The 19,278-nt window shown below is 38.0% G+C and overlaps 1 protein-coding gene across 1 annotated transcript; it reads left to right on the forward strand.

Annotated features, from left to right (window-relative positions):
- The first annotated feature begins 7,456 nt into the window (after positions 1 to 7,456).
- On the forward strand, positions 7,457 to 17,579 carry LOC107190480 (probable cytochrome P450 6a14). The gene is made up of 6 exons (XM_015579289.1): positions 7,457 to 7,487; positions 10,625 to 10,974; positions 13,551 to 14,076; positions 14,764 to 14,985; positions 15,915 to 16,166; positions 17,413 to 17,579. The coding sequence occupies exons 2-6, from the start codon at positions 10,639 to 10,641 to the stop codon at positions 17,577 to 17,579; spliced, it is 1,503 nt and encodes a 500-aa protein (XP_015434775.1). The 5' UTR covers positions 7,457 to 7,487; positions 10,625 to 10,638.
- The last annotated feature ends 1,699 nt before the right edge of the window (positions 17,580 to 19,278 follow it).

The following is a 19,278-nucleotide window of genomic DNA, read 5'->3' on the forward strand; positions in this document are numbered from 1 at the left end:
GGAGCTCGACTCCCCGCAGCACACACTGGAGGAGTGTCCTGCCTTCTCCAGGGAGAGGCGGGCGCTCCGATTGGCGGTCGGGTGGGACCTCTCGCTCCTTGCCGTGGTCGCTGCCATGGTGGGGAGCGAGGGGTCGTGGAAGGCGGTGTCTTCCTTCTGCGAGACCGTGGTCTCGCGGAAGGAGGACGATGAGCAGGGTCGGGAGGTGACCGACCCCGCTCGCATCTAGAGGAGGAGGGCGAGGCGCGCCGGGGGTCGGCGGCTGGCCGCCGCCCCGGCCGCGGGGGGACCTGGTGCCCCCTGAGCCCTCCCTCCTCTCGGCCGGTCGCTGGGCGACCGGCGCGACGCGGCGACCCCGCACGATTGGCGACGACGGGCCCTTGGGCTCGCCAGCCTGTTGCGGGGTCGCCGGGCATGCGGGGGTGTATTGACACCCCTGCCCAGAAGTGCCCGCGCTGATGCCGCCGCCGGGGGGGAGACGTTAGTTCCTCCCGGCGGTGTGCTTTCTTATTCCCTGTGTGGCGGGGAACAGAATACGTCCACGGTAATCCCTGCCTGTCGTAAGAGGCGACTAAAAAGGGACCGTTGGGATCGCGGGACTGTGGCACCCGCGGTCCGGCGGGGGGGGGGGGGCCCTCTGCTTCCCCCACCACAGAGAGGGCGCTCCGTCGCCAACTGGCGGAGCCGGCGCTGGGGAGGTACCGGTTGTGTTCGCAAGAGATCCCGGTGCCTCCCCGCATAGCGCCGAGCCCGGCCACCGTGAGGGTTTAGTGGGTATTCCCCCTGGGCTTCGCCCTATTGGGGGTGAGTCCCACACTACCCCCGCCCACTCCTCCCACATTGGGGTATGGCGGGGTTGTGCGCAAATGCATTCCCTCATGTAAAAAAAAAAAAAAAAGGAAAACAGTGTTCTAAGAAGTTGTTATAGTTCAAATATTGTCAACTCACTAGGGTTTGTCGGGTTTAAAAAACCCGAGTTTTTGGATAAATTCGTACAATTGGGAAACCGGTTTTTAAATTTAAAATTTTAAAAACCGATTTTAGGTATTACGATTAATATGCAAAATTAATTAATTATTTCATTGCAAACATTAATATTTTGACTTGAAATCGCGTCGGACAGAAGCATTTTGTAGTAAAAGTTTACTGTAAAACTGATCTTCATGGCGATTGTTTGACATGATTGGAAGAGACAGAAAGCGGAATTGTTAGTATTTGAGGTAACCAATGAAAGAACAAAAAATTTAGATATCTTATTTGATGCCTTGAAAACGATAAAACCAAGTTCAGTAAACAGCACTAGACAGTAAGAGAGTTTTTTCTACTTCAGGCTGTTCCGTTGTAGACCCGAAACGACGGCTTTAGAATCTGACATTACCGTTATCTTTTATTATTTTATTTCCTTCGTTCAAGTAATGTCAATTTCGTTGACACAAAGAGAGTAATAGACAAAAGGAGCGAACATTTCGTCTGCAGTCCGCCATATGCGCTCGGTAACCTGGGACCCATCCGCGCCGGGCGTTACCGGGGCGCGCTGACTCGCAGACAATACGGCTATAAACCCTACCGTTGAGAGACTCGAAGCTTCGTCGCGGTCAACTCGCACCGTGACCACGTGCGCGATATTTTACTGACGTCCGCTTCACCCCGAAGGAGAGGTTTTCCACCTCCACGTCACTTGGAAAAACCGAGAAATTTGTCTTCCCCTTCAGGGCATAACCAATAAGGAAGCGAGGTTTGGTAACGCCTTCAGCGAATTTGGAGGAAGCGACGACACACGAAAATCAGACTCAAACCAGAACTCACCCGGTGAACATCACACACACACAGACACGCACACAAACACACAACTTGTAAATACAGTCATTACGAAACAATCTAAGTGTGCTTTGTTTTCGGTTTCGAAATTCTAAAGATCGTGTAACGGTTCGGCAATTAAGTGCGAACATTGCATGACCTAACACAGGCAATTTTGTATGTAAAATAAGAACATACTTAACTAATCGTTGAGTGGACATTTCGTATTTTTTGTAATCATATTTTCTGAAGACAAGTACTAAATGAAATAAAGATTTATAATTTATATTTTGTACGTTAGCTACTTTATTATATTGTATTTAGTTTATTTTTTAGTTACTTTAATATGTTTTTAGTAGTTTCGTATTGTTGGGTAAGGGTTCCTCTAGTGCTCGTGTTATATCCTGTTAGGAATATTACCTCTTTTCCTTGCACATTTTTACCATATTACTTCGCAACGCGAAGAGCGAGCGAAAATCGTCAAATCAGCAACACGTGAAAGCTACGCGCGTAGTCGAGAAACCTCGAGACGTTGACCGACGGGACGTTGACCGACGGACCGGACGGATCAGCAATATCGAAACACCGCCACGACGACTCGAGAATTCCCTGACGAACAATAGTTTGTTGCTACCCCGTATCTTCCACGTTCTTCAATAAAGGAAGGGGAGAAAAACATTATAAAAGGACTGTCGAAATCGGGCAAGAGGGTCTTTGCTCTTCTCTTCTTCTTAGTTAATCTCACGGTTTCGACTCTCGCGTTAGACGGTGCCTCGTCTACTTTTTCTTCACGCGTAACGGCGAGCTGAGCCACAGCGGGTCACTCAGCTGTTTAGTATCGGGTTTCGAGACGTGACCTCTTCCATGTGCGACGCGACTTTGCGATTACGCGCGGCCTAACAGGCGAGTTCGATAAGACACCGGACCGTGAGTGCGACGTCCGAGACGGTGACAACGTATCCCGCAGTGCCCGACCCCTGCATCACGGCTCCGAGCGCCAGCAAGTATTCCGCCCCTTCCTGGACCCGAAACCCCGACTGAACCAGCCGCAAGCGTTAATCATTCACCATTGTTAGAAAAGAACGTTATACGTGAAAGGCTGCGATTTTACCGTCTCTTTATTGTTAGAAAAATAATACACTCATATGTATATGTATAACGATAATCCTGCCTAAGAATTAAGAGCTGGTTTATGACCGTCACAGCCGACGACCAACGACAAAGTGTGCCTGTCTATTCGTTTTTCGATCGTCACCCGACGGTGACTTTCAGAGTGACCTAGGTCAGATTATCGTTGTCGGTCCCAGTCATAACAACACTCGTCGGTCTGCTTTGACTACCAGTGCATGCTACGTGCGTGACCTTCTTCGCACAGAAATACCAATTCCACCTTCTTATTCCGTCATTCTCTTACACCATTGGTATGTTAAGATTTAATTGTATATTTTATTTTATTCATTGTTAGAATATATCTTGTTGTTGTTATAAACGAGAGTGATTTCCTATCCCTCCCGTTCCATATCCTAATTACGTACATCACCGGTAAGTTTAGACAGGGCGTGCTTTACCACCTTAAAAGAGCCAGGACCCGAAAATATAAATAAAGTAACGACCGCAACGCGGGACGTGACACTTGCAAGAGCGCGCCCTTGCCCAAGCACATGTGTGTCCGTGGCGTATGCGTGAGTCAGTCAAACCCGGGGGCTTCATGACATTGTATGTCTTGTGCGATTATTAATGTAACAATATATCTATACGGGTGTGACAAGATATCTGTGTAATGTAATTACGCATCCCGACCTATAAGCATAACACATACAAGGTGAGGCACTTAAAACCGGCCACCTGAATAACTTGGCTGCTATTGGTGATAGGAAAAAATGCATCTGGCCAAAATTATTTGGTATCAAGGGGCTGATCATCCGATGTTACTAGTTTTTTGATAGGTGGTGGCGTCAAGGAGATATGAAGGTCATCTCTGTTTTTTAAATGCAACGGTATGTTTTTTTAATTACATTCTGATAGAGTATTTCAAGACGAATACAATGACCTATTCGAAAGGTGGACTGGGTTAAGCCAATTGTGATGGAAAATAATTTACTTTGAGGAAATGGTCGAACACTTCCTTGCCGTCTCTGGTTGTTGATATTATTACTTCATCTCTGTCTCATAATCTCTTGTTACAGGTCGTTGAATGGAAATAAAAATTCAATCACGCTGTACGCTTCATCTGTACATACTATGATTAATCGTTTATGAGAATCTCTGCCGAGCGAAATGTATCTCAAGTTTCCGGAATGCGTCATTCAGTAGCGGAGAAAGTAGAAATGGTTTTTATTTATGGGGAATGTCGCCAAATTGTAAGAGATGCAGTCCGTTTGTATGCTGAACGGTTTCCTGAACGTGTCACACCTTCACGATCTGCATTTACGAAGGTTATTAAAAGTTTTCAAGAAACTGGACGTGTAAATAATAAAATACGAAGAAGATCCAAGGCAGCAACTGATGATCGAAATACGGTGAACATTTTAGCAGCTGTAACACAAAATCCCCATGCTAGTAGAAGGTAGCTAGCACGTGAAAGTGGCATCAGTCAACGAAGTCTTGCGAATATTAGATTTAAATGAATTCCACGCTTTTCATGTTTCACTCCACCAAGAATTACATGGAAATGATTTTCAAAACCGTGTAAATTTTTGTGAATGGGGTCTGCAGAAATTACAGAGTGATGAGCTGTTTTTGACTAAAGTTTTGTTTACGGACGAAGCCACATTTACGAACTGTGGCCAAGTCAATTGTCATAATATGCATTATTCGTCAATAGAAAATCCACGGTGGCTGCAAGAAGTGGATAAACAAAGACCTTGGTCTATATACGTTTGGTGCGGACTTCTTAACGGTGAAATAATTGGTCCTTATTTTATCGATGGTACATTAAATATTCCGCTTCACATGCGGCAAACTATGTGGTTCCAACAAGGTGGATTCCCTGCTCATTCTGCACGGATAATTACTCAATTCCTCAACGTGACATTCGGAGATCGTTGGATTGGTCGTGCAGGAAATCATAAATGGTCCGCACGTTCTCCAGATTTAACACCTCTGGACTTCTATTTGTGGGGAAAATTAAAGCAGCAAGTGTCTAATGAAATACCAACAACCAAAGAAGATATGAAAGAGCGTATAAGATGAGCTTGTGCTGTGAAAAACACAACTGAAATTCAACATGACGTATTATCCGTCAAGCAACGCTTCAGAGCATGCATCAACGTTCAAGGTCACCATTTTGAACACTTGTATTAGTCGTGTATTACTGTTAGATAAATAAATCAACAGTGCTTGATCATTTCCTCATAGTACATTATTTTCCATCACAATTGGCTTAATTCAGACCACATAAACAATTATAAAAGAGAATGTAATTAAACAACATACCGTTCCATTTAAAAAAAATAGAGATGACCTTTATATCTTCTTAACGCCTCCACCTATCAAAAAACTAGTAACATTGGATGATCAGCCCCTTGATACCAAATAATTTTGGCCTGGTACATTTTTTCCTATCACCAATAGCAGCCAAGTTATTCAGGTGGCCGGTTTTAAGTGCCTCACCCTGTATATATTAAATAAATTGAAAAATTTTAAAATAAATATAAACACTTCTTTACTATTTCAATTACATTTTGTTTTTTTCTTTTTGTAAACATTCGAAAACCGGTTTAGTCGGTTTTTCTGAAATATTGAAATTCGAAAACCAACTTGTTCAAAAGTCAGTTGTATAAACTCTACAACTCACATCGTTGTTCCCAGACACCTCTAGTGTTTTTCGTAATAGCAGGTAAACTATTCCTTGCCTTTACATCATTATTGGTTTCTTCTTTTTTTTGTTGTCTCTTGCATTATTGTGATGTTTTAAGGACGATATTATGATTATCATTGTAGTTGTCATTATTATGATTATTGTTAATATTAAAATGAAAACGCACCAGTGCCAATTTATAAGACAAAAATTATAAGATATACATATATTAACTAAATTTCGACACGAAAATAACAGTTGTCGGTTGCATATTTTGATGACTGATTATTATTAATACTCTGATCAATACAATATTATCACTTGCATGCCTTATCAAATTCCAAATGTACAATCAGTTTTATACATTCACATAAATGATTGCGTTGGCATGAAACGGGAACTGAAATAATATTTACTGCTATGTATCTATTATTTTCATTTTGACTCAACAGATTTTTTTTATAAACATGAAAAATAAGTTTCTGTCTAATTTTCGGTTTTATATTTTGTATACACCTTTATATTTTATTATTTGTATTATTGTTTACGTCTGGCGCGGTGAGTTATACTACTTACAACAATCGATTTCCAGCTGATACACGAGACAAATCAATGGCCTATTTAAATGTCTGAATGAAATGGAATGAAATGCATGAAACCTACTCATGGAACAGTTCAAGAGCGCGCCTGTGAAGTAGAATAACCCCCTGTGCCAGACGTATGTTGCGCGTACTTCACCCGTATTTTTAACAATTAATAACTCAGAGACAGCTTTAAACGCAATTCCGTCATTCTTGATTTTCGTCTTATAAGTAGTTTTACGTGTGAAATCCATGCTGTGAAAGTGTCCCACATTTTTATTTTCACCCCGTATATCACCAAAAGTACAGAACGATGATAGAAGGTATTCTGCATAAATTGTTACGTCTCATGTGTCTTGTGAGACATACTTTGTAGTAGGACGATCTATGTGCAGAATCTGCCATAACTATGAGCCACTTCTGAGCCATCTATGACTCAGCTCAAACAGCGTCGTACTAACACAGACATAATTATTTATGAAACATAATATAGTTAACATATAGGTACATGTATAATGTTTATTATATTTTTACACATACATACATATAAACAATGTTTATTAAATATTATTTTTTACAAAGAAATCGGTAATCTTTTTCTGCTTTTTTGATTAAATTTCCTGTATTAATGCGATATCTATATATTTCATGTCAACAAAAATATGGCCACTTAAAGCGGAGACCGGTTAAACCGGGGCCGAATAAACGGGAGCATACTGTAACTATATTTTATGCATAAAATTAACTCCACTACAACTGTTAAAGTAAATATCATTCGTAAATGAAACATAACAAATGTTTACGACGTTTTCATAAAACAGACCCTTGATCACTCTACAATTCCTGTTAAAAGAAGTAGTCTCTACTCTCTACATGTATTTATCGTTACAAAAATATCAAGGTAGTAATTAGTTAGTCTTCGTTTTGTATCAGGTTTTCCCATTTATATTACAAACCTGACGAACTTTTAATAGTTATACCAACAATGAAAGTTGATTGCAATAAATATTTTGTTTTTGGAAATATCGGGGATCAACATTAAAATGTGACATGTTTTTTGTTTATTGTTATGTTTATTTTTATAAATTCGCAGTATGATTTTTGATTTTTGAAACACACTTGAAATCCGACTTTTATATCAGTTGACATTAACGCCAGTGCAAGATAAGATGTATTTCTTCTGGTTCTTATTGACTTTTGAATTTATCAATTCATTGCAAATAACCGGTGAGCGTTACAGTGAGTACATTCAAAACGTGAATTGTTAAGGTGTACGTCAGCAGACCTGTTTCAAGGGAAGTACTCATAATGTAAGTGTCAATTTTCCCTTTTTTCCCTAATTTTTACGAGCAACCGCGATACGAAATTAAGTTTAAAATGTGAATGAAATTTGTGTCACATGAAGGACCGTTTTTGCGAACATTAAATTCGAATTCCCATCGAGTACGCGTGCTACTGAATAGGATTTGGCTTCGTGTCTTCTAATAACAATCCACTTACCGTTTCTACTAATTTTAGTCGGATACAGGGTAATTCTGAAAAGTATGCCACCTAAATTGCTTGTGAACTGTTTGTTACACGAACAAATTTTGTAAACAAAAGTTATATGACACCGAAAGGATTATAAGGTGTAATAATTAGTTTGTTGCTATTTCCTTTTTTTACCGGAATGTGTAGGTCACCTTGTGTTTTTTCATTACAATGGGTAAAATTTGACTTTGCAGTTAGAAAGAATGTTGGAATCTGAGTAAGAAACTGATAGTATTTATGGGTGCAAAAATAAAGAATTACCGAAATATTATTCTTTAAACGATACTTATTGCATGTAATCACACTGAAGATATCTAACGATTGTCGCAGAAATTAAGATCCGTCTCCAATGATACAATCTAAACAATCACGCAAAGTCACTGTCGTTGTTCGTGAACACCGACGTACAATGTAAGTATTATACGGATTTTACACTTACGAAAGTTTATCATCATTCACTGAAGAATATTTCAGTAATTATTAGTTTTTAGACCTGTACACTCTAATAGACTTTTATTCAGCATTCAATACCATTTCTAATAGCAGGGTCAAATTTTATCTTCGTATCTCGTTCAAAGAACGAAATAGCTTAAAAACTAATTGTTACTTCATATAATCCTTTCGAAACAATACAACTTTTGTTTGAAACATTTTTACGTATAACGAAGAGTTCACGAGCAAGTTAGATGGCACACTTAGCAGAATCACCCTGTACAAACGCTGGATTTGTATGTGCATTTATTTTTTCATAATGATTTACACCTTCCTGTTGTACACTGATCAATCAAGCAATTGGCAGAATTATATTTTACAATATTATTAATCTTTGGGGCAATGGAAACAAAATACTTCATCTGTTAAATACATCATTAATATCTTTCAATACAATTGTTAAAAATTCACAACATTTTACTCTAAATCATTAGAGTAATGGTTGTAATAACTTTCGAGTCTTCATTTTTTTAGTTGTTAATAAATACTAATATAAATTTAGGAAATGAAATATTTGTAACTTCTGCACAGTTATCAACATATATTGGTTAATAGTGATAAGGCGTTAAAGTCATTACACAATAAAAGTTTCGATGTGCATCTAAGATAAAATTGTTCATAATAAAGTAGTAATAAATATTATGAAACAAGGTAACTCAGTGTACGAGATTAAATTTACAAGATATACCCACTAAGTACGCAGGACTTAGAATGACGTAGAAATGTTATAATTCGTTTAATAAACATCGAAGTTTCACTAATCTATCTGATATTCAAAGAAATATTCTAATTCACTCGATAAACGTAGAAGGCACATATTTCTTCATCGAGAAGCCTACATTGACAGGTAACAAGAACTATGCAGAGTGTAACAAAAGTGTTGTAGGTCCTAGAAGTGGGTCACTCTTGAGGTGATTTGGAAGAAGTTTTTCCTTAGCAAAAATGTTATCTAAAACTTTGTTAACGAGATATTAACGGAGAACCGCGACCAATTAGAACTTGGCTGACAGGCTCGCGCAGTTTGTCTAATCGAAATTTTTACGATAGCTGCATCCAGGTAAAAATTTTGCTGCTCACATTATTAAACAGACTGTACTAAAACGAAAATTATAGGAACTAAAATCTATTTTACTGTTATTTTAAGGTGGTACATACCTGACGCTCTAGTCAATAAAGCATTATATTAATAATTGGTATTAAACACCTATTAATACATTTTTAATAGCGTATCAAAAATATACCTATAAAATTCAACATTTCCAATGATCATTCATCATGATATTATAAATAAAAAATATATTTTGGTTAGTCGCGTGACTGTATTGTGCTCGTTTCTGGTACGATTGACAACGTCGCTTTTGCAAGCATATATAGTATGTCTGTATCGTCTGTATAACGTCGGTTTAGCAGTTTCCTTTACATTTTTCTTACATGTAATAATTAATTATATTCCCATGCATTATAATTTGGAAAATTAGAATTCACTGAAATACAAAATTAGTAAATTATTTGAATTTTTAAAATTTATTTGAATTTTGCGGGTATGACCCTACTTCAGCAACGTTGCCAAGTCTATAACATAGTCCCAATAACCATCGAATAACCGACACATCCTTGAATTTATTGTCAAACATCTTCCTGGAATGTTCGGCATGGTACAAGATTTAGTTCATTATCAGAAAGCTCAGGATTTACACTTTCAGTACCTACTCAGTCAGCCAAATCTGCAAAGCCAACTTTTATCCAATGCCTGTTATAAAGTTATGACTATAAGTTTGATGCAAGATTTGCTACAAACAACTTCCGCGCACGTTGGCAGCAACATAGGCAGCAAATTGGCAAAAACATATGTAGTCAATTGGCTTGCGCATACCTTGTTCCGGTTTTGCACTCAATTTGACATAAATCATGTTGCAAGACTTTCTGCCAATTTGTTTTCCCATTTTGTTAGCTGGCGTTGCCTGCAAAACCCAAGTCGAATGCGGAAACAGATGGCTATGGTTTTTTAGACAAGTTTTGACATTTATTGCTAGCAATTTTCTCGAAACTTGTACACAACTGGTTATCAGGGTAGTTTTAGTTTAATGTTCCAGTCCTTGTGAGAAGAAAAGATAATACTTCCAGTAAGAAATTGTAAGACTGCCATAACAGCTGTATTAAAAACTCAATTTTTGACAAGCTTTTTCGTATTTAGTTAATTGGCGACCTAGTTTCAAACTTTTCGAGTGTTTGTATTTCGTGCTAATAAACAATCTGTATGAATTTTATTTAATTATCTAGTCTTTCAAATTTAGAACGAACCATCTTAATTCTCAAAAACTCAAACGAAATTTAATATGTTAATCATGTTAAACACGTTCATGAAACAATAACAAATGTTAAAAACAAATTGATATTACTCATTTCTAATTGTTTTCTTTTTCAGATAGCTGATCCAAAATGGCAGATGGTCTCCTTATATTTTGCGGCGTGTCGGTAATACTACTTTTACTCTACTACTATCTTACGTCAATCCACAACTTTTGGAAAGATCGCGGTATACCTGGACCGCGGCCCACGCCCATCTTTGGCAACCTTCGAGCAGTAACATTCAGAGAAATATCCATGGCCGATCTTGTACGACAAATGTACAATGAGTACAAACACGTGCCAGTGTTCGGAATTTTCGCAGGGAATTCACCAATTTTGATTATTAACGATATGGATATGATTAAAGACGTTCTGATCAGGGACTTCTCACTTTTCTCTGATCGAGGAGTGCCAATATTTCCCGAGGTATTCATAAGTAAACAATAACGATTAAAATTCACTACTAAATTTAAAAGGAAAGAAATTGCATACACACCGCGAGCTCCTACTTTCAATTCAGTTTCATGTATGTTAAGTCGGCGAAAATTGAAATGGGAATGGTAACTGACTAACCACAGCCTACCACAAATATAGTGATTCACAAATATGTTATGGAAAGCTGTCAAATTTGTTTGACCAAATTACGTACCGACCTGTGAAAGTCATTCCAAAATTGGAAAAACTTTATCTCAAAGAAGTAAAGAGAATGAGGGCACATACAATAAAAACCGCATAATAATTTTTTAAATTAATTGTTATTTTAAAATCTCTGGTTGAATATGTGTGTAACAGTAACGTATTACTACCTAACTTGGGCACGGTATTAAGTCCAGAGTTGGGTACAATTTTATTGGAATAATACATAGTGAGAAGTAGCAGTATCTAACAAGGGAGGCTAGGTTGTCAGCACCAAATTTTTGTATAACATTGCAGATGAGTAGAGGGACTCGAGTTACTAACTGTGCTGCATCACGTTTCGGTGGCAATTTATATTTAGGATAGCTAAACACCCCTTGTATACGTGCCAGTGTAAACAGCATTTAAAACTTTTCCTTGCTTTTGAAAATGTTCTGCCCTTTTACTTATGCTTAAATAGTATTAATAAATTCAATAGCACAATTTAGTACGAAAATTATCCTATCTATCCTCTAGAAATCGTAAAAAAAACTGTCCCCAAATATCATGTACTCCGAGCGAAATAGATTTTTGTAATTTTAAAAATTGCTTGTAAAATTGACTCACAAAAAGTGTCATTAGCTATTAGGAAATTTAAAAAAATATATATTGTAAGCAGTATGTGTACCAGCGACCGGGTAAGGAACAGTTTAAGAAGTTTTTACAATCTCATAGAGAAATATACAAGTTTACGGGTGGAAAATTAATATATCTCATATTACCTTTTTGTTTTTATTTAAAGACAAAAGAACTCTCAATGAGAGCTTTACATAGGTTTTAATATAGATTGTTAGATTACATATGTATGTACGATATTTAGAGATACATGTCGATTTCGATGGAGTAAACTCTTGCATGTTTATATTTGTAGATTAAATTTTCTTAAAAAATTATGTATACATGTGAAAACGCTGCAATATTTGGCTGACTGAGTAGTGACCTTGTATTTTGTGGTAGAAACAGTTGGCATTTTTTTAGTATTTTAAGTAGTTTCAATCTTTGAGTGTCGTACAAGGGGCATTGCCAAACTATGTGGTTCAAATCTTGTTTTTCGTAGTTGCAGTTGCACCTAGCTTTATTTATAATGCCTACGCGTGACAGTGAAGCAGCGATATTACAATGATCGGATCTACAACGATTAATGGTTACAATAATTTCACGTGTAAGGCCTGTATTTGGGAACCAAAGCTGCTGTTGTTTTTTTGTAATGAAATTGGAAATACTCTTTGCCTTTTGTTCGATTTTTTTCTACAATGAATTTTTTGGTGTCTGAATCGCATTTATGTTTGAATGATTCCCGAGAGTCGGTAAAGGGAATAGAGTCAACGTTTTTGTTACCCTGTATGCCTATATGTGATGGTATCCAGAACAGTTCTATATTGCTGCCGTTTGTAAATTTTTGCTTGAGATAATTATAATCTCATATTACTTGAATAGATATACAACATACAGAGTGCTTCACGATAAGTGCCGTTTAGTATAACTATTGAATGGTGGGTGATAGGAAAAAAGTATACAAGGTGTAATAGAAATATTGGAGTTTTCGGAAATAGGAATCTCGTGAGGTGATTTGAAACAAGTTTTTCCTTGGCAAAAATGTTATCTGAGGCTTTGTTAACGAGATATTAACGAAAAACTCCGACCAATCGGAGCGCGACTTTGCCGGCCGAGTTCCCGCGGTAACGTTAGCTACCAATCGCAGCGCGAAGCTGCGATTTTTCCTAAGGAAAGAGTCATAGAAAACTATTGGCCCGCTTATGTTTTCAATACGGAAACAAGATATTTTGACAAAACACGTAAAGCCGTCAGTGTTACTTATTGCTGGCGATCGTCTGTTTTGCTGTTGTCAGCATTTCCTACAGTATTGCATTGATCATTTATAGCGTATTTAATAGTAAAATAACTGATAGGTTATAATATCTTGTAACTCAAGTACAATATCTCGTATTCAGTACCAAAATGAAATTATTAAAGCTGTCGGAAAGGTCTGTCATTTTTTTTCCCTTTACTTAACTTAGGTATGTTTTATGTTCACTTTCGTCTTCAACTTGCGAACTACCTAATCGCTGATATTTTGTACGAACATGCTTCATCTTTCTGGTAACTTATCAATTCTTTTTTTTTTTATAAAAATCTTCCCCTTAATAAATTCATGACACGCCAAATCCAGAAAACTTTCCGACAGACCTAAGAAAAAGGAGTTATCCTGTTTACCGTAGGATTGAAGAATCTCCTCAATAAGCGTTTTCCGAAAAGAAAAGCAGTCAGGTGATATTTTTTAAGTATCTCACTTTGTAAGATTAATTAATGATACGCGAAATTTTCAGGTGGAACCACTGTGCGAACATTTAGGCCATTTAGAGCCGGAAAGGTGGCGGCCATTGAGGACAAGACTCTCGCCAGTATTCACATCTGGCAGAATCAAAGAGATGCTTCCCCTCGTGGTAGAATGCGGGCAGCACTTGAAAGAGTATTTGGATAAAGTGGTGTCGAACGGTAAACCTGTCGATTGTCGTGAAATAGCTGCGAAATTCACTACCGACGTAATCGGTAGCTGCGCCTTTGGAATTGACATGAATGCACTCTCCGACGAGAACAGCGAGTTTCTTGCCATGGGCAAAAAGGTGTTCACACTTTCTCCTAAAAAACTTATGAGAGAAATCGGCAGACAATTTTTTCCTCGTTTGTACAAAGTAGTGGGTCACGTATTTCAGACAACTTACCTTACAAACTTCTTTATAAATGTCGTTGTGGACACGATAAATTACAGAGAAAAAAGCAATATAATTAGGCCTGATTTCATTAATATGCTTATGGAACTCAAGAAGAATCCGCATAACTTGGAGAATATCGGTAGGTAGTGTCATAATTACAAATTTTGTATTTGATTTTTGTGTCAGCTGAAAAAGGTAATGTGAAACTGTAAATGCATTTTCCCGCCATGTTTTTTTATCGACTTCGTTGATATTGTCATTCAGAGTACTTGATTACGGGAGCCTGAAAGAAGAGAAAATATAAAAAATAAAAACCAAGTACTCTTTCACCATTAGGCGTAATGAATAAACACCATTAGCACGTAAGCTAGAAACTTGAATTATACCACACGTATAACCGATTCTCAGCTGATACACGGGGGTCCATTTATCACCTAGTGAAACTAATGAATGGAATTAAATGGAACGAAGGAACCAATTTGTGAAGCAATTGCAAAAGGCCGAGCTCAATGAGAATACCCCGTCTCGTCAGACATACTTTACCCGTATTTCACGCGTAATTTCGACAATTAATAATTCGGCAACAAAGCTTCAAACGCAATTTCGCCATTCTTGATTTTAATTTTAGTTAACGATACAGAATCCGCTCTATGAAAGTGGCCCATATTTATACTAACACCCTGTAGATCGCACTTCGTCTAGTCGCAAGATTCGCAAGCGCAAGCGTCTGACATTGAAAGGAAATTCTACTTCTAAATCTAATTGCTTTCAGATGAGAGGCACGTTCTGTTGAAACAATAATTAACGTGATTTCGTTACTTTTCAGAACTGACAGATTCGTTACTCGCTTCGCAGGTGTACGTCTTCTTTATAGCTGGTTACGAAACTTCCTCGTCCACGATGAGTCATTCACTTTACGAACTAGCAATAAACACTGATATGCAGGATAAGTTACGGAAAGAAATCAGGGAAAACTACGCACAACATGGTGAAACTTTGACATTCGCTCAGGTGAACGAGATGAAGTACTTGGATTTAGTGTTTAGAGGTAATTTCTAATCAGACACTGTAACTGTAAGTCACAAACTTGTCCATGATGGCAGTCACGTTTATCTGAAATTTATTTCAAAAACTAGAAACCTTGCCACGAAATATTGGTACAATACAAATAAGGGACATGAGGATACCTGAATAGGATTACGTAAAAATGTATACACTTTATTGTTACTTCGACATTATATGACCGAATGTGTTAATCACTGGACGAAGTTTACAATTAGACCACAATGCAGGTATCATCACGTATAATATACAGGGTGTAACGAAAGTGTTGTAGGTCCCTGAAATGTGTCACTCGTCTCAAGTTATTTGGAACAACTTTTTCCTTAGCAAAAATATTAACCGAGGCTTTGTTAACGAAAAACCCGGATCAATCAGAGCTTGGCCGGCAGACTCACGCTCTGATTGGTCAGGGTTTGTCGTTAATATCTCGTCAACAAAGCCTCGGATAACAATTTTTCTAAGGAAAAATATATTCTAAATCACCTCACGATTGACCCATTTCCGGGACCTGCAACACTTTTGTTAAATCCTGTACATTTTTGTACGGAAATATATCGAAACCTTTTTTATATGAAGCTTAATTCTGCGGAAAGTTGAAAAGCTCACCAACATGAGTAGTTAAATATAACAATAGAAAAAAAGGTATTGCTATTTTCGACCTAGTAAGGAATATCAAGCAATTAACAGTCTCCGATTTTGTTCAAATTTGGCAAAATGTATCTATATACTGGATGATGTTCATGATAAGGTCGCGAAAACCGCCATCATGGTTAGATCAGAGAACCTACTTTATTATGTATCTAGAGAACTAGTTTAGGTAGAAAAGAACGTTAAACAGAAAAAGTGTTTCCCTTTCCTTCATGCAAGAAAATTTTGTAGCCACATTAGCTTAATAAAACGTATTCATTCGTACAGAGACTCTGAGGAAGTACCCAATCGTGCCTATGTTGATGAGAAAAGTGTCCACAAATTACACTTTTAAGGGAACAAATGTTACTATCCCAAAAGGTACGAATGTATGGATACCAGTGTACGGAATTCATCGCGACCCTGATATTTATTCGAAACCTGAAGTGTTTGATCCTGAAAGGTTCGCCGAAGGCGCCGTTCCGGCCAAGCATCCGATGAGTTATTTAGCTTTCGGCGATGGACCACGAAATTGCATCGGTATGTCCATATACAGTAACTAACTAACGAACAAAATCAATTGTGTACTAAGATTTGTAGATTCTGCAATTGTGTTAGATCAAGATTTCAAGAATTACGCGTACAGCAGGTATTACAACCTAAGTGGAGAATAATATAAAAGATATGGTACAGAGCTCTCTCGATTATTGTCCCGAACTCGGGTCTGCGCAGGGACTATAATCGTGGACCACGCGAAACGCTTCTGACTCTTGTGAATACATTTTTTGCCCGAAGCTCGAGCCTTTCCTAAAAGGCCAAGCCAGTAGAAAACAGAGAGGATGCTTCTTTTCCCACTCGACTCGGCTGCGTGGCCCGCCTGCGACGTTCTCACCGACCAATGGTTACATTATAGCCGACCACACAGTCCGATTGTGTGTGTACCGGTTTGGCCAATCATAAAAATACGTGTGAATGGAGGTGATCCAGCTACATTTTATTCGTCGACAGCTCTCTGGGCAGTCGCTGACGATTTAACGCTTCGTCTAATCGTCGTACATTCCCCCGCTCCGACCGTCGAGTCTATCGAGCGCATACATTGTTGCCCGGCGCGCGAGGCAACGCTAATGCAACGATGAAACTTTTTTATTTTTGATTCGTTGTTAATGAAACTTTTACTAGTATATTGGTGAGATTTTTCTGATTAAAGTAATACCAAACATGACACAATTTGGATCATATTTACTCATGTAGAAAATGTTAATAGTTCATACTAGTTCATTATCGATTCTGATAAATCATAAGTAAATATGACCTACATTGTGTCGTGTTTGGTATCATTTTAATCAGAACAAGCTCACCAATATGTTCATGAAAGTTTCATTAATAAAGAACCAAAAAGAAAAAAGTTTTATCGTTGCATTAGTATTGTCTCACCGACACCCGAGAATGGGTTGTTCAGAAACAGAAATGTTCAGTCGTCGGCTAGTGAACGGGAAGCCATCTCGGTGCGTCACAGCAACAAAGTATGCGGTTGCCGAGTTCCACGGCCTCTCCCCTCCATCCTACCCCAGTGGTGGGGATGACGTCTGGACAATAATCGCATATCAACAAAGAGTCAATAATCGCGAGAACTCTCTATTGCACATATTAGGCCGTATTGACCTATTTCTTCATTTTTTCTTCGCCGGTAGATTCTATAACGCGAATTTTATCGATTGCAATGAGTTAGTTAGATTATAAATGTGTAACTTACATGACAATCATTATTCTGACGGCATATTTTCAGGTGCCCGTTTCGCAGTTTACCAGAGCAAGGTTGGACTTATCTCGATTCTTCGTAACTACAGAGTCGATGTTTGTGAAAAAACAAGGATTCCGTATGAGTCTGACAGTCAGTCGCCCTTGTTAATACTGAAAGGAGGAGTAGTATTAAAAATAACGAAAGTAGAATAATTTTACATTAGCATATTTCTAGTATTCTACTTACTGTTCTGAAACAATTTGTTAGTAGAATAATTTTTTAATAATATTATCTAAAGAAATAGATGAATGTCATCCTCGTAAGAAACGAATGTGAATACGATTAGTATCAAACTAATTAGTATCCAAAAAGAAGACATATCTTTATATAAGTATAAAAATTATTGCAGACAATACTATTGTATAAAGAATTTCAAAGAAATAAATATGTAGGTCATTTCTGATGTAATTACTGTACAGTGTGTCGTATGTAATTAAAGAGTGTTTAGTAACTGTGTGATTCATAATTACGTTCTAAGCCTCAGAGAAGTAGGGGGAGGTGCTATCACGAAAATTGAAAATTTCTATTTTTCCAATCAGTTATTCTATTGAAAGAAGACATCGATCAACGTCTACATTCTCAAAACATCTACCACTGCGTAAACTTACGTAAGTTAAGATAAGACTTAAATCATAATTAGATATTCATTGTTCAAATCATTATTAATATGAATAATGATAATTATTATTATGAATTTTAATTATATTCTACATTATATTATAATTAATAAGTATTATTGATAGTGATATGGGGTAGGAAGATACAAACAACGCGGTATGAACAACCTAGTTTTATTACTAAAAAAGCGCGAGTCGTGCACGTTATACAGAACGAAATGTAAGGACGAGAATATCCGAAAGAGACCAGGCGACGGCGCCATCACCGTTAGGTCCAACGACTCGGTGCGGATCGCACCATCTAGATGCGACTTCTCCAACAATTATTGTTAATTTTAGTCTATTGATTAATAGACTTAAATTGTAACCATACATTGTGCATACCAAGCTACTATTAATTCATTTTGCTCATTGATTCTCTACACAGACTTAGGGTACAGGCAGTGGTCTGTACACTAAGACTGTTTGTCGATCCCTCCGGTTTCTATTGAGAAGTCAGGTATCGGACGTGTTTAGCCTTTGCCTGGGAAATAAGATTTGGAGAAACATTCGTAGCATGCTTGATAGGGGATGGGGTGGATACCTGCTCCGTAACAGAGAGACTCACTTGCACTATTAGCTTACTCACTATTGTCCGAGGATCGAGTTTGGTACATACAGGCAGTGATGGCAGAATCGTGGAACTTAGTTCCACCACCACGACGTTCCGGCGTCCCCCACTTTATTCCAGCTGGCCGTTCGGGTATTTCCGCCGACTACCTGCGTCACCCGGCAACGTGAAGAATGAGGAAACCTTGGAGACCCTGTTCGAGAATCTCACTGGGCCGAAAATTCACGTTTCCGACGTGATGCCCGGCAACCTAAACGTGTGAGCAACAGTCGGGAGACCCCGTTCTAATCCCACTCTGGCGGTTTTACTTTTTATATTTAATTATTTTATAATTTCACTTTGTAACCTCTCGGTAAAATAAAAACTTGAAATATTAATTTGCGAGACATTTAAAAAGAAGAAAATAAATTGTTTCCTCTTCAATATTAAAATTTTATATTATACATATACATACGTATTCTGTTATACAGGGTGTTCGACAACTAGTGGGAAAAAATTTAAGGGGCGATTCTTTGAGGCAAAATAAGACGAAAATCAAGAATAACGAAATTGCGAAAAATGCTTCGTTTGTTAGTTATAAGCGTTTAAAAATTGACCGAAATCATGGCAATCCGCGCGCACGGA

Source organism: Dufourea novaeangliae, unplaced genomic scaffold (assembly GCF_001272555.1).
Source record: "Dufourea novaeangliae isolate 0120121106 unplaced genomic scaffold, ASM127255v1 scaffold193, whole genome shotgun sequence".
Taxonomy (NCBI): domain Eukaryota; kingdom Metazoa; phylum Arthropoda; class Insecta; order Hymenoptera; family Halictidae; genus Dufourea; species Dufourea novaeangliae.

Excerpts from the sequence above, each read along its gene's own strand:
- LOC107190480 (XM_015579289.1), top strand. The coding sequence starts at position 10,639 with ATGGCAGATGGTCTCCTTATATTTTGCGGCGTGTCGGTAATACTACTT. Across the intron at positions 10,975-13,550 it reads GAGTGCCAATATTTCCCGAG|GTGGAACCACTGTGCGAACA; the intron begins GTATTCATAAGT and ends CGAAATTTTCAG. Across the intron at positions 16,167-17,412 it reads TGGACCACGAAATTGCATCG|GTGCCCGTTTCGCAGTTTAC; the intron begins GTATGTCCATAT and ends GCATATTTTCAG.